The 12,624-nt window shown below is 35.5% G+C and overlaps 1 protein-coding gene across 1 annotated transcript; it reads right to left on the bottom strand.

Annotated features, from left to right (window-relative positions):
- Nucleotides 1-4,752: 4,752 nt before the first annotated feature.
- On the bottom strand, nt 4,753-12,150 carry STEAP2 (STEAP2 metalloreductase). Its single transcript, XM_007939834.2, has 4 exons — nt 11,659-12,150; nt 8,449-8,976; nt 6,848-7,012; nt 4,753-5,040 (listed from the first exon to the last, which is right to left on the bottom strand). The coding sequence occupies exons 1-4, from the start codon at nt 12,148-12,150 to the stop codon at nt 4,753-4,755; spliced, it is 1,473 nt and encodes a 490-aa protein (XP_007938025.1).
- Nucleotides 12,151-12,624: the final 474 nt, after the last annotated feature.

The raw sequence follows: 12,624 nt of genomic DNA on the forward strand, positions 1-12,624 counted from the left end.
TTTTGGAAATTACAGAGTTTTAGCAAGTATCGGTTATACAGTTATAAAGAAAACAGATAAAAAATATGTAATGAAAGGTCAAGGCAAAAATGAGTAAAGTCATTTACCAATGAAAAATTAATTCTCATGTGAATTATACATTATCCTTTGAAGGTTTTTAAAGGTAAGAATTATTGCAATCTAGTTTATTCAAACAGTGTTAAACGGTATCATGACAAAGAATGGTAAGACACAAAGGATTAATTTTGGCTTCAAATAACAAAGAATCCCAAATTAACAGCGGCTTAAACTTTTTATTTCTTCATCAGGAAGAAGCAATCCAAGTAGTCAGTCTTTCTATAATCTCCAGTCTGCCTTCCTTAGAGTATGGCTTCAATCATCCTGGGCAGGCTGCCAGGGCTTCTGTCATCATGTCCACATTCCCCACAGTAAGACAGAGGAGGACCAGAAGGAACACAAGCTTTTTTCCTTTAAGGAGATTCCAGCAAAGTCACACATACCAGTTGCTATGGAATCAACTCTGACTCCTGGAGACCCCATGCATGTCAGAGTAGAACTGTACTCCAGAGGGTTTTCAGTGGCTGAATTTTTAGAAGTACATCACCAGGCCTTTCTTGGCTGGCACCTTTGGGCAGACTTGAAGCAACAATTCACATCACCCAGGGACTCCACAAAATTACACATACTTCCCCTAATATCTCATTGGCCAACACTCAGTCACATGGATACACCTACTTGTAAGGGTACTTATGGAATGTAAGGGACCACAGCTGTTTAGAGAAGTAGGGCAAACAGACACTGGGAGACATCTTCCAGTCCTTTTTCAAGCTGCATGTCTATAAAGCCAGGAAACTCCTTTAAAGAAAATCTTGGTAACTTAAAAAAATACCTCTTTAAAACTGGCAATATTAGAAACCAAAAAAGCATCTGCTTTTCTGATTTAATTTAGCTCATCCAGCCACTGGGAGAATCCATACAGTCTGCCCTAATTTGGGATAACTACAAATGGGAACTCTGATTGGAAAGTGAAAAAAATCTCCTATGTATGTGTATTAGGAAACATTCTTTTGGTATCACATGGACAGAATCCCTGCATACTGAGCACTTTTTAATGTTTTTAGATAAAAAATTTAAGAATCTGTCATTCTTGTAAAATTCACTGTTCAAAGATAGAAACAGATTATGTTTCCACTAAAAATATTACAATTTCACTTAGAGCTAATTACATATACCAAACATACACCAGAATTTGTTCTACAGACTTATGATTAATTCAAAGTAGAACATCACATTTTCATGATGACACATCACAAATATAAATCTTAACACTGATTAAGGTATAATATACTATGTGTAGCACTGCTCTAAGTCAAGATTTTATAAAACAACTTCACCATGGCATTTTAGGTCATATATTTTATAGACTGACACAAGTATAATTAGTTCGGTGCTTACAGTACTCCTAAAGAAATATTTATGAATTACATTTATGATGGTTGGTTTAAAATAGTATATAAGAAACCTTAAATTTTATAATTAAGCCTCTTTTTTTATGAAAGAGGGGAACTTCTCTGTACATTTATTATGGAAGAGTTTAATGGCAGAAGGCAATGAAAAAAGTAAGGTTTTATCATATAAGAGTTCAACAAAAAATTTGGGTATGTTATGTTCTTGCAGCCCTTTTATACAAATAACTTTCATAACTTGACAGTAATGTAATATGAATATACCTTAAATTATTATTATCAAAAGAATTAATTTAGAGAGTAAAATTTCTTAATCAAGTCAAGGTCATGCTAATTTATAAGAAACTAATCAGGTAGTTTAACACTGGTGCTCAATAGCCAATCTCTGTGTAGCACAAAATAATTATCTTTGATAAATATCTATAAATATAATTTATTCATACTTGTAAATATTTTAACATTTAAATTTAAAAATCTCACTTGTAGATACTCTGGGCTAATTTTCTATGTATGTATTGAAAAAATATATGATAGCATTAATATACAGTATTCATATTTAAGTGTGATTTCAAATGTTCTTAAAAGAGGAGACATGAAATTTTCACTCGAAAGCTAAGAAGCACAATACAGTCTACAGTTATTTTCCTCTGAGGAAAAATTACTCGATTTTTTTGCATAGAATTAAGACTGGATATATTCTCTACAGTATGATGCTTTGCTCAGGGGCACTTCTCCAAACCCAGATCATGAAGCAAATCCCCGCTGCTCCAAAGTTCCCCCAACTTCCTCACAGCTAGCAACAACAGAATTCTGAGGCCAGCAAATGACTCAGAAGTATAATAATCATGAAAAATAACAATTAAGAAAAACAGATAAGTAAAGCAATTCAAAATCAATTCATATTTTTACATTTTTCAAAAGGCTTTTAAATATTTAGAATTGTTATGAATATAATACATTTATGCTACAACTTCAAAATTATTTCATCTTTGTAGTACTGAAAAGGAGATATTACTATTTGAAATAGCATTATCTTTTACATATTTTCATAAAAGTTTATTTTTTTGTATTTCAAATGCTCTATCTGTAATAGTGATTACCTTATCTATATTATTGGCTACTTAATATATACATGCAACAATATACTTCACAAGTCATCTGATTTTTAAACAAATATCATTGTATTTTTACATTAAATGGTTAAAGCATGGCCTTAAAAAAGTGATATTTAAGGAACAAGAATGTATCGAAAATATACTGCTCTCATTCGTCCACTAAATAGTTAAGTCTGTAGGTGTTAACCCTTAAAAGTTGTCCTCCAACTGAATTCCTACTAAGAACTAATAAGTGATAACTAGGAGGGGAAGGATATAACTAAAATTTTAAAAATGGAGAGCTCAATTACAAAGTTTAAGATGTTAAAAAGAGAACAGAGAACCATGAGTACTTTACCAGTGCAGTAGTAGGTAAAGAGCCGTTGGTGGGGAAGGTGGCCCCCACTGAGTGAAGCCCTTCTATTTTCTGGCAGCTGGATCCAGCAGTGTTTCAGTGGTAATTGAGAAATGTTATAATTTCAGGAAAAGGAATGCATATAATTTTGTCATGTCTGCAAGTTTGTATTTTAATAAGAAAAGAACAAATGGGGAAAAAATGTAGGGCATTCTAACTAAGGTTAAATGTGAAATGTCAGCACTGAAAAGTTTTATGAATAATTCACATGATTAGATGTTTCTAGAGTAGGTTTATAATTAACCACTTATCCTAATATCCCTCATGCTTGTAAAATGATCCCTAATGAATGGTTGAGCAGGCAGGAGGACATCTCAGGAAGAGAGAAGGAAATGACCAGCCCTACAGGGAGTTTGTAAGATTCTGCAGGATCCCAGCAATTCTCTATCATTGCTCTGGTCCTCTCTCTACTTGGAAGGGAGGTTTCCCAATTCCTGTGGGTCTCCAAGTGCATGTCCCAGGTCAGACCAGGTAAGTAACTGTGAATTATCCCACAAGCAGTAATAAATTTATGACTGTAATATTTGCATATATCTTTTGACACACACAACCCAATCTGAAAAATGTCTATGACTTTATACAAAATAGGAAGGCACCTAGATTGACATCATGAGCAGAATGCACGGGGATATGGCAGGGCCAGTGTGCTTAGCAGTTAAAAGCATAGCTTCTGGACTTGAATGCTCACTTTGCGACTTACTAACTATGTGACCTTGGATAAATTACTTTTCTAAACCACAGAATCCTCATACGTAAAATGAAGATAAGAACTATCTACCTCACAGGGTTGTTATTAAGTATTCAATGGAACAATATAAGTAAGTGTTTAGAAAGTGCTTGGCACTCTATAAACGCTCAATACACCTCAGTAAAATCCCACAATATAGAGTAGTAACTGGTAACAACATGGATTGGTTGACAAGTATTTGTGTGTAAAACCAACACTTTCCCTCTAACTAGGGACAGTCGTAAGATTCCCAGGATTGGTGCTATGTTAGAAATACCAGTTTTGGAGGCAGAATATTACTGAGTACCCACCCTGATCGATACATTATTATGCAAATGAAACTGCTCTGTAACAAAACTAAAAATAAAACCTTTCATGAGGTATGCATTATCAATATGTATTCATGTCTCCAAAGCATTTTAAATGTAACTTCAGGATTAATCTTTTTTTTTTTTTAAATTTGTATGTATTCACATAATTGATTCATACAATTAATTAGTCTCCAAATTCTGTTTTATGATAAATATACAGAAATGTTACCATGTACCCTTACCTAGATGCTAATGTAACATGTTCTTTTTAAAAATACTATAGGATTATGTATTTCTATTTCTTAAATTGTATAATAATTAAAACCTTACTTAAGCTTCAGAAAAAAAACATATATCCATTGAAATATATTAAAAGCTTAAAATTCTGCTGGTTGGCAAAATGTTTTTAACATTTTTAACAATGTGCCTATATTATTAACTAAATACTTTGGCCTGATTATGAAATATAGTTTTACTCAAATAACAATAGTGTTACAGTTGTGCAAAACAAAATGAAACAAAATGTACCTGAATTTCAACAATATGTTTGACTCCAGATTGACCAGATAGGACAGTTGTGAAAATTAACTGGAAAAAAATTCTACCTCTAATTTGGTTGAAACCTCATGTAACAGCAAATTTGACACACATTTACACAAACTCCTGAACACAGAGTTAAGTAATAAAAACAATGGTATAAGTAGAGCTTTAATATGGCATCAGTGAGCACCATTTGTTATCACATCACTGTAACCCTCTCTGGTGAGAGATGAGGAATTGCTCCTCCAATACCTTCTTCTAAAAATTGGCTCTTTTCCCAGCCTTTCTTAATTCTTTTTAGCTTTCGGCTTATACATGGAAGGAGTAAAATAATCTTACCCAGAATTACAACTGAAGGCAAAACAAGAGCAAGAACAAAATTTGGTGGTGTATAAAACCTATAGTACTCTTCTTCAAAAGCTCGCTTCCATCCATAAATTAAAACGTGGAAAGTACTTATGAGCAAAGCAACATATCCAAGGGTAGACTTAAGGTGGGAGAAAGAAGAAAAAGACACAAAAAGAAACAAAATGATTCCAACTCATCAGTGAGCCCACTAGGTATACAATGTTTGTATTTCGATAAAACTATTTTGTCTTAAATTATAGAACTGTTCTGTTATCTCTAAATTAAGCTATTTTAATATTTTTCCATATTGCATATATATTTACATATTTATACATACACTTCATTTTACACAAATAAGGTCATATTGCATGAAGTTGAATATTCTGATCATTTTACTTATATATTAAGAACCTTTTCTTCGTGTCATTAAATACTCTTAAAACATAACTTTCATGCTGTTTGATATTCTATTGAGTAAATGTGCTATCATTTATTTAACCATTCTTTCTTGATGAATATTACCTGTTTCCAATTTTTCTCAACTCTAAATAATGCCACTTTAAACTCTCTTCTATATTTCAATTTCTATCCATGGGACTGATTTCTAATAGTATGATTACTGGTCAGAACATCAATATTTTCCTTAAATTTATAAAATTAAGTGCTAAAGAGCATCCTCATATGTGTGTGTATGTGCACACACACGTATTTATACATGCACATATATAAAAGAGCTTTGTAACACTTGCTGGAGCAGGGCAGAGGCTGAGGGCCAGAGAGATGCACTTGAGGGCATAGCAGGGGCTAGACTGTCCTGATCAAAGAATTGTATCCTGAGCACATTCCTGAACCTGAATTGTAAATTGTTACTTCCCTAATAAACCCCATAATCATGAGTATTGTCTGTGAGTTCTTTGTGGCCACTGTAAGGAATTATTGAACCCAGCAGAGAAGCAGATTGTCATGGGAGGGACGGTTGGTGTCAGAATTGGTGTCAGAATTGGAGGGTGGCAGCATGTCTGGCCTCAGAGGAATAGGCCTTGGGCTGCCTTGGGTGATTTTGTCTCTCTCTTTTAAGATTGGAGGAAGTCAGAAGATGCCGCCTTCCTGCTCTTTTTGTACCTTCTTACGCCTTGAATTCAAATCAATGAGATTTTTTTTTTCCTGGACAGATCAAGATGACTCAAAATTTATAATTCTCCATTCATCTGACTAATAAGTAAATTGACTTTTAGCATTAAATTTGATCTATGTTCACCTCTCCCCCACTTTCATTTCCTTTCTTTTTAAAATAACCTTTTTCCTACCTTAGTGTATGTTGTTGTGGTTATATGCCGTCGAGTCATCTCTGACTCACAGCGACCCCTCCTTGGGTTTCCAAGGCAGTATCACTACGGAAGTAGATCGAGCGATCTTTCTTCTGAGGAGTGGCTGGTGGGTTTGAACCACCAGCCTTGTGGTTAGCAGTTAAGTGCCTTAGGCTGTACGCCACCAGAGCTCCCCCTACTTTAGTAGATAGTGCTATCAAAGGCCTCCAGTATTTGCATCCTGGTCTCTGACTTACTGAACCAGATCAGTTCTAAGCTGGCTTCCAGTAATATGTGTTTCCCAAGCTGGCTGTATAAACATAAACGGTTTGTTGTTTAATCAGTTCCAACTCATGGTGACCACAAGTGTTTCTGAGCAGAGCTGCACTCTGCAGGGTTTTCAATGGCTTTATTCTTACAGAAGGAGATTGCTAGGCCTTTCTTCCTTGGTGCCACTAGGTAAATTTGAACCACCAAGCTTTCAGTTAGTAGCTGAGAGCAAACAGTTTGCTCCACCCATGAACTTTAGCCTTCCCCTTGTAATAAGGAGCGGCATTTATTTGGGAGCATATTTAAAATTCAGCTGTACTTAACAATTAAGCCCCGTGGCACCCGGTTCTTCACCAAACCCTTACCTACCTGAATAAAACTGAATTCCCTCCAGTTTAAAGCATTGCTCACTGAAGGAATAGAGGTGACTGCCAGTAGGGAAAGTAAGCCAAGGCTCATTATTCCAAAGGAGATATACATTTCAATTCTCCAAACTTCTTCCTCATTCCAAGAGTTTTCAATATCTGCATGAACCTGACAAGAAAGCAAATGTGAATTTCCTTTATTTGGTAGGACATTAACTGATTCAATACTGAGTTCACTCTTGGCATAAGAGGAACCAACTCATAAAAATGGAAACATTGAAATTGCATTAATTCAATTCCACAAACTGTTACGTAGACCCTATTATTGCATATTTCTTAGGTACAAGGGAAGGGAGGAGATTTAAACAAAAAGATGACCAAGATTCTCTCCTTCTGTGAGTACATGCAAGGAAAGAAGTGTAAACATTATCATCTTGTTTGGAAAACAATTATGGGTTATAGGGACTTGAGTCTCAAAACCATGAGGCACAGAGAGGTGGGCTTCAGGGTGACACAAAAGAAGTCAGGTGTTCGACTTAGTTTTGAGTTCATTTTAGAAGTAGGTTTAAATTTGGTTGAATAATTTGGGTACATTTTGGCCTTCAACCCAGGCAGGGAATCTCTAAACTACTTGTGTACCTTCACTCCCCCATCCTCCCCCAGCCCCTCTCACATACATAATATATATGAGATTATTATTCTTTCTCTTACCCTGTCTTCCCCCAGGAAGCTCAGAGTTCCCCGAGGACAAAGCCCTATGGAGCTCAAATATTTGTCCACTTGAATTGCCTCATAAAGATACTTTTCCAAAGGTCCAATTGCCTCATTTGTATACACTGCTTTTCCAAATGTCTTTCCTCATACTGCCAATGCATATACATAGTGAGTCAGATTTGATGAGTCAGATTTGATTTACTCTGAACATGTAGTGAAGTCTCTTATATTACATATACAAAATTGGAATTATGTAGTGTTCTAAATTATTCCAGAATCTCTTGAGACTTTCTTGGAAAGAAAGAAAGAAGTTAATGAAGCTTTCCTTCACTTGAGGGACTAGTATCTTTTCTACTTTTTGACAAGAACCTTGTAACAGTGTCTCCTTTTTTCATTCTATCAGAAATCTCAAAGCCAAAACAGAACTGTGCAGACACAGCTAGTGAGGATGTTGCATTCTTTTTTCTCCTGATCTTGACTGCCCATTCTGCTTTATTATTTCACTGGTTCTAATTTTATTTATATGTTCACTGAGTGTTGTGTTGTTGCTTTGTGGAACAGTCAATTATAAAACCTTAAATTACTTACTGGTTTAATGCTAAAAGAAGTTACTGCAATCCTAAAATTAAAAAAAAAAAAAAAACCAAAAAACTTTCATTATAATTCTTTGCTTTTATTCTGCAAAGAGGGTGGAGGTAGCAGTTTCACCCCTAATGATCTTAAATTAGCCATTGAATTTCTATGCAAAAACACTGTGTAAGAACAACTCTCTCCCTTCCTTCAAAATACCCAAAGAAATTTCCTATTACAAGTTACGTAAATTTTATACTATTTTAAATCTTGTTTTACAGATTATACTAATTACACTTCAATGACAAGCACATTCCATACCTGCTGATAAGCCATGTTGAGAAACAAGTACCTCTCAGACCTTCTCATTGGTAAGCAGAGGCTGTAGGCGACGTGGACGGCAGTGAAGAAAAAACTCAGTAACCCAAGCTGTTTTCTACACTGTAACCAGGTCTCCAACCAAGGTGGAAATCTCCTATACTTGGTGCCATAGTAAAGCTGATAAGCAGCTGCCAGGAGACCTGCCAGGTATACCAGGGACAGCAAAGTAATGGCAACTATGGGCAAGGTTTTATTCACAATCTCAATAGGAATCTTGTAAAAGTCACTCTGCTGGTTTCTCGCATATGGATGTATCACATCTCTGACAAAGGAATAAAGGAAGAAAAATGTGGCCAGGCTTATGGCTACTACTACGGGACCTCGCCAGAGAGTAAACAGTCGCAGGGGTAAATTTTCAATCTCCCTGGCTGAAGATAATGATCCCAAGTCAATGGGAATGAAATTCAGCTGACGAGCAAGTTCAATAACCTGTTGTCGAGCTTGAATATTATTGCTGCATATATAAACCTGCAGAGAAAAAAGAGAAACTCATCACTATTGTTGTTGATAAACATGTAAGGACTGCACACTCCACTTTAATCTGGGGAGCATCACTTGTGATGACATCTGAATGATGTAAAGTATTAAAGTTAAGGAGTTAAAGGTGTTATTAAATTATTAGCCTATCTTGGAAACCCTATGCGGCAGTTCTACTCCGTCCTGTAGGGTCACTGTGAATCAACTCCATGGCAGTGGGTTTGGTTTTGGCTTATTTATTAATCGGTTAAAATAGTGTCATAAAAACAACAGAATCCTTGCCACTGTCATGAAAATAAATGCAGAGGAATCTAGCTAGAACCTGGGGCCGGCAAGTTCTCAGAGGACAGCGAAAAACACCAAACTCACTGCTGTCGAGTCAATTTGACTCACAGCGACCCCTCCTTGGGTTTCTGAGGCGGTATCTCTACCGAAGTAGATTGCCCAACCTTCCTTCCAAAGAGTGGCTGGTGAGTTTGAACCGCCAGCCTTCTGGTTAGCAGTCAAGGCAGGAAGAAGGAAAGAAAAGTGTGCTTTCCTAGGTCACGTGGTTCAGTAGTGGTGACAGAGTAAGTTCTCCCCACCAGTGGTCCGGGTCCAGGTGGTGCCTGAGCAGGTGGCTTCCAACTGTGCTTCTAAGACTGTGGTGATTCTGCCTAGCAGACTGATGGCAAGTACTGCTCTTTACAGAAAGACAGTGAGAGAGAAGAGAGGCATGGACTCTGGGTGATGGCATTTGCTATTAAAACCCCTAAATTTCATCATAATGCTCTACTATTTATAAAATTTCTCTTTAGACATACAAACCAATTCACCAGGTTTATGTCTCTGAAAAACCATGGATGATCTTAGGTATATTATTTCATTGGTCAGTATATATGATTTTTAAATGATGACAATATACCAGGTGAGGGTAAAAAGGGGTAAGATAAGGCTTAAACTGTAAAGCCATCGCCATTTTCTAAGACTAAAGTGTTACTTCTATTGAAGAACTCTAAAGACATGATGGATGAAAGTTAGGCTGGCCTTTCAAACTACCAGAGTATCTAAGATTGTAATATTGTTGCAATCTCAACAAATATTTCTTGCGTTCCAAGTTCACTGCTGGAGTGAGCCACTGTTACTCATGAGTAGGTCATCTTGTTGTTGTTGTTGTTGTTAGGTGCTGATGCTGTAGCCTCTAGGTAATGTTTGGTGAAAACAAATTATTAAATATATCCCTGATGATGTTTATATAAGGGGTCTAAAATAGGCAACACTGAAATACTTGCATGCCTAACTTATTTACCGACTGATGGCAATATGGAGCTCTATGGATTCTTAATTTTAGGTAAGAGTAGTCAGGTTAATGACAAAGGCTATACTACTATATAAAAGTTCATGAGCTTTTAAAGTGAAGGTTCTTTTATATTTAAGAAATAAGGAAAAGCACTCTCCTTTATTACAGTGTGACAATGATGGAATAACATTTTCTTTTTACTCATTTAGAAAAAAACTTTAGAGGTATCTATAAATTTAAAAATCTTATAATAAACCTAAAAATATAAATCATTCAAAATAAAGGCACAAGGAGTATAAAACACAAATGGAACTATTTCTGTAATTCATTTTAAATTTATTTACTATTTACAATGCTTTTATTGCTTGAAAAGTTAAAATTATTACAAATATAAGTAAAGGATTAAATCAGGTACATTTCACAGGTCCTTGTTCTAACTTGCAAAACTTAGTAGATGTGCAAAAAAACCCCAAAACACCAAAAGATTCAGAATTACCCACTAGGAAAGCAGAAAGTGTATATCATTTGAAGGACTTGAAAGTGAAAGGTTATGGCTCAGATATGCAGCTACACTGATATATTACAGTACCTAAATTAAATATTCTAAGGCATCTAATCAACTGCTTTATAAACAAAAATAATAAAAGCATTTCATCATCATGCTTAATTATAAAGGCATAATTACATCTTTAAAAGATTTTAATTTATTGTATGTGTTTACTTAAAGACTGTCATTCTAACAAGTAATTGACAGACTCCTCATGCTTTATTCTCCAGCTGAATTAAATAAAGCATTATCTATAGACTCATATGCTCACAGACAACCTAAGAAATCCAGTCCATATCTGCTTTTCCATACAGATTTAAAAACCTACACTTAAAATTGTATGATTTAAAATTCTATGAATATGTAATCCATGTAAAATTAAAAGGTACTTCTAAGCAATCTTACTGAGGATATTAAACACTGCTCATGGGATACTGTTTCCCAATAGCTATAAGGAAGGAGGGTAGCAAGCAAGAGAGGGAGAGAAGGGGAAAGAAAAGGAAGGATGGACAAAGGGAAAGAAAAAGACAGCTTTGTCACGGTTTCTGCTTTTGAAGAAGCAAGAAGAGAGACTCAATGCATTGTGTCACATTCATTTGCCAACCTTATCTTTTGTTTTAATTAGCTCATTCGGACAGGAAAATCTAAGTTATCAGCCTTCCATATCATTTTGGGAATAGAAATATGGGACCTTACAAGGTTAGGGCATTAATCTTCAGGTGCTCATGCATAGTTTCCAAAATGATAATCACTGTAGAGTGTTGAAATGTGATTTTTAAATGTTTGATCATTGTTTAGCTATTTACAAAATATCAGGTAAAAAAGATTAAAATTTAAAAATACGTACCTGTCGGCTGGCATCTTTAGGTCCTAACTGAAGTGCCCAAGCTGAGATAACATTAAATCCTTTGACAATCAAGGAATCAGGGAATAATGAAGCCAAATATTCAGCATTGGATTCTGGGTATTGGTTTATCCTCATGTTATTGCTAACATCAATCAGAATTTTACCCACAAGCAGATGTCTCAAGTCCCACAGGGAGGTGTAATGTTCTCTATGTATAGCAACAAATATTATATTTGTTTTTGTTAGGGCATCTTCATGATGAGTGACGTCTACTACATGAGGAAAAAATTCAGAAGCAAATTTAGGATTTCTGCTTCCTATGACCACATGATAGCCACATCTAATAAGTCGAATGGTCAGGGATTTGGCAAAATCTCCACTTCCAATTACACCTACAGTGACCTTCCTTGCATCTTTGATACCATTTATGCCATTAGGCAAAAAAGTTTCACTAAGGCTCTTAGGGCTTCCCATCATAGAGATGGATTCCATGATATGGACTCTTCAAAATCAACAGGAGGATCCTAGGGAGGAGAAAATAAAATGTTCGTTAGTTGTTTATTAATAAACATCAAGACACTTGTAGATGTTAAAGTAATGTTCCTCGTTTTTAGAGGTAAATTATTTTGGCCAGCTAGAACACAAGAAGCATAATTTGTAAGCTAAAAAAGGATCTCTAAATAGAAAAATTACCATCACAAAAGTGATGTGCGAAAGCAGGACTCTGCAAACTTTAAGGTGCACACAATTCAGCTGGGGATCTTGTTAAACCAGAAATATCCCCTGACGTTTTCTTAAGGTCAAACAACACTAATGTCTGCCTTGAGCACTGTGCTCTTTCAAGAAATACTTGTATGGGATCAAACGGACAACAGCAACTCAAAAGATTAGATAGGAAAGTTAGGTGGCAGTGAGCTTGTGTTAATGGAGAGGAACAATTTGGAAAAGGCGGGTGAGAATGATTGC

The sequence above is a fragment of the Orycteropus afer genome, unplaced genomic scaffold (assembly GCF_000298275.1).
Source record: "Orycteropus afer afer isolate SDZICR_OR568_19922 unplaced genomic scaffold, OryAfe1.0 scaffold00063, whole genome shotgun sequence".
Classification (NCBI taxonomy): Eukaryota; Metazoa; Chordata; class Mammalia; order Tubulidentata; family Orycteropodidae; genus Orycteropus; species Orycteropus afer.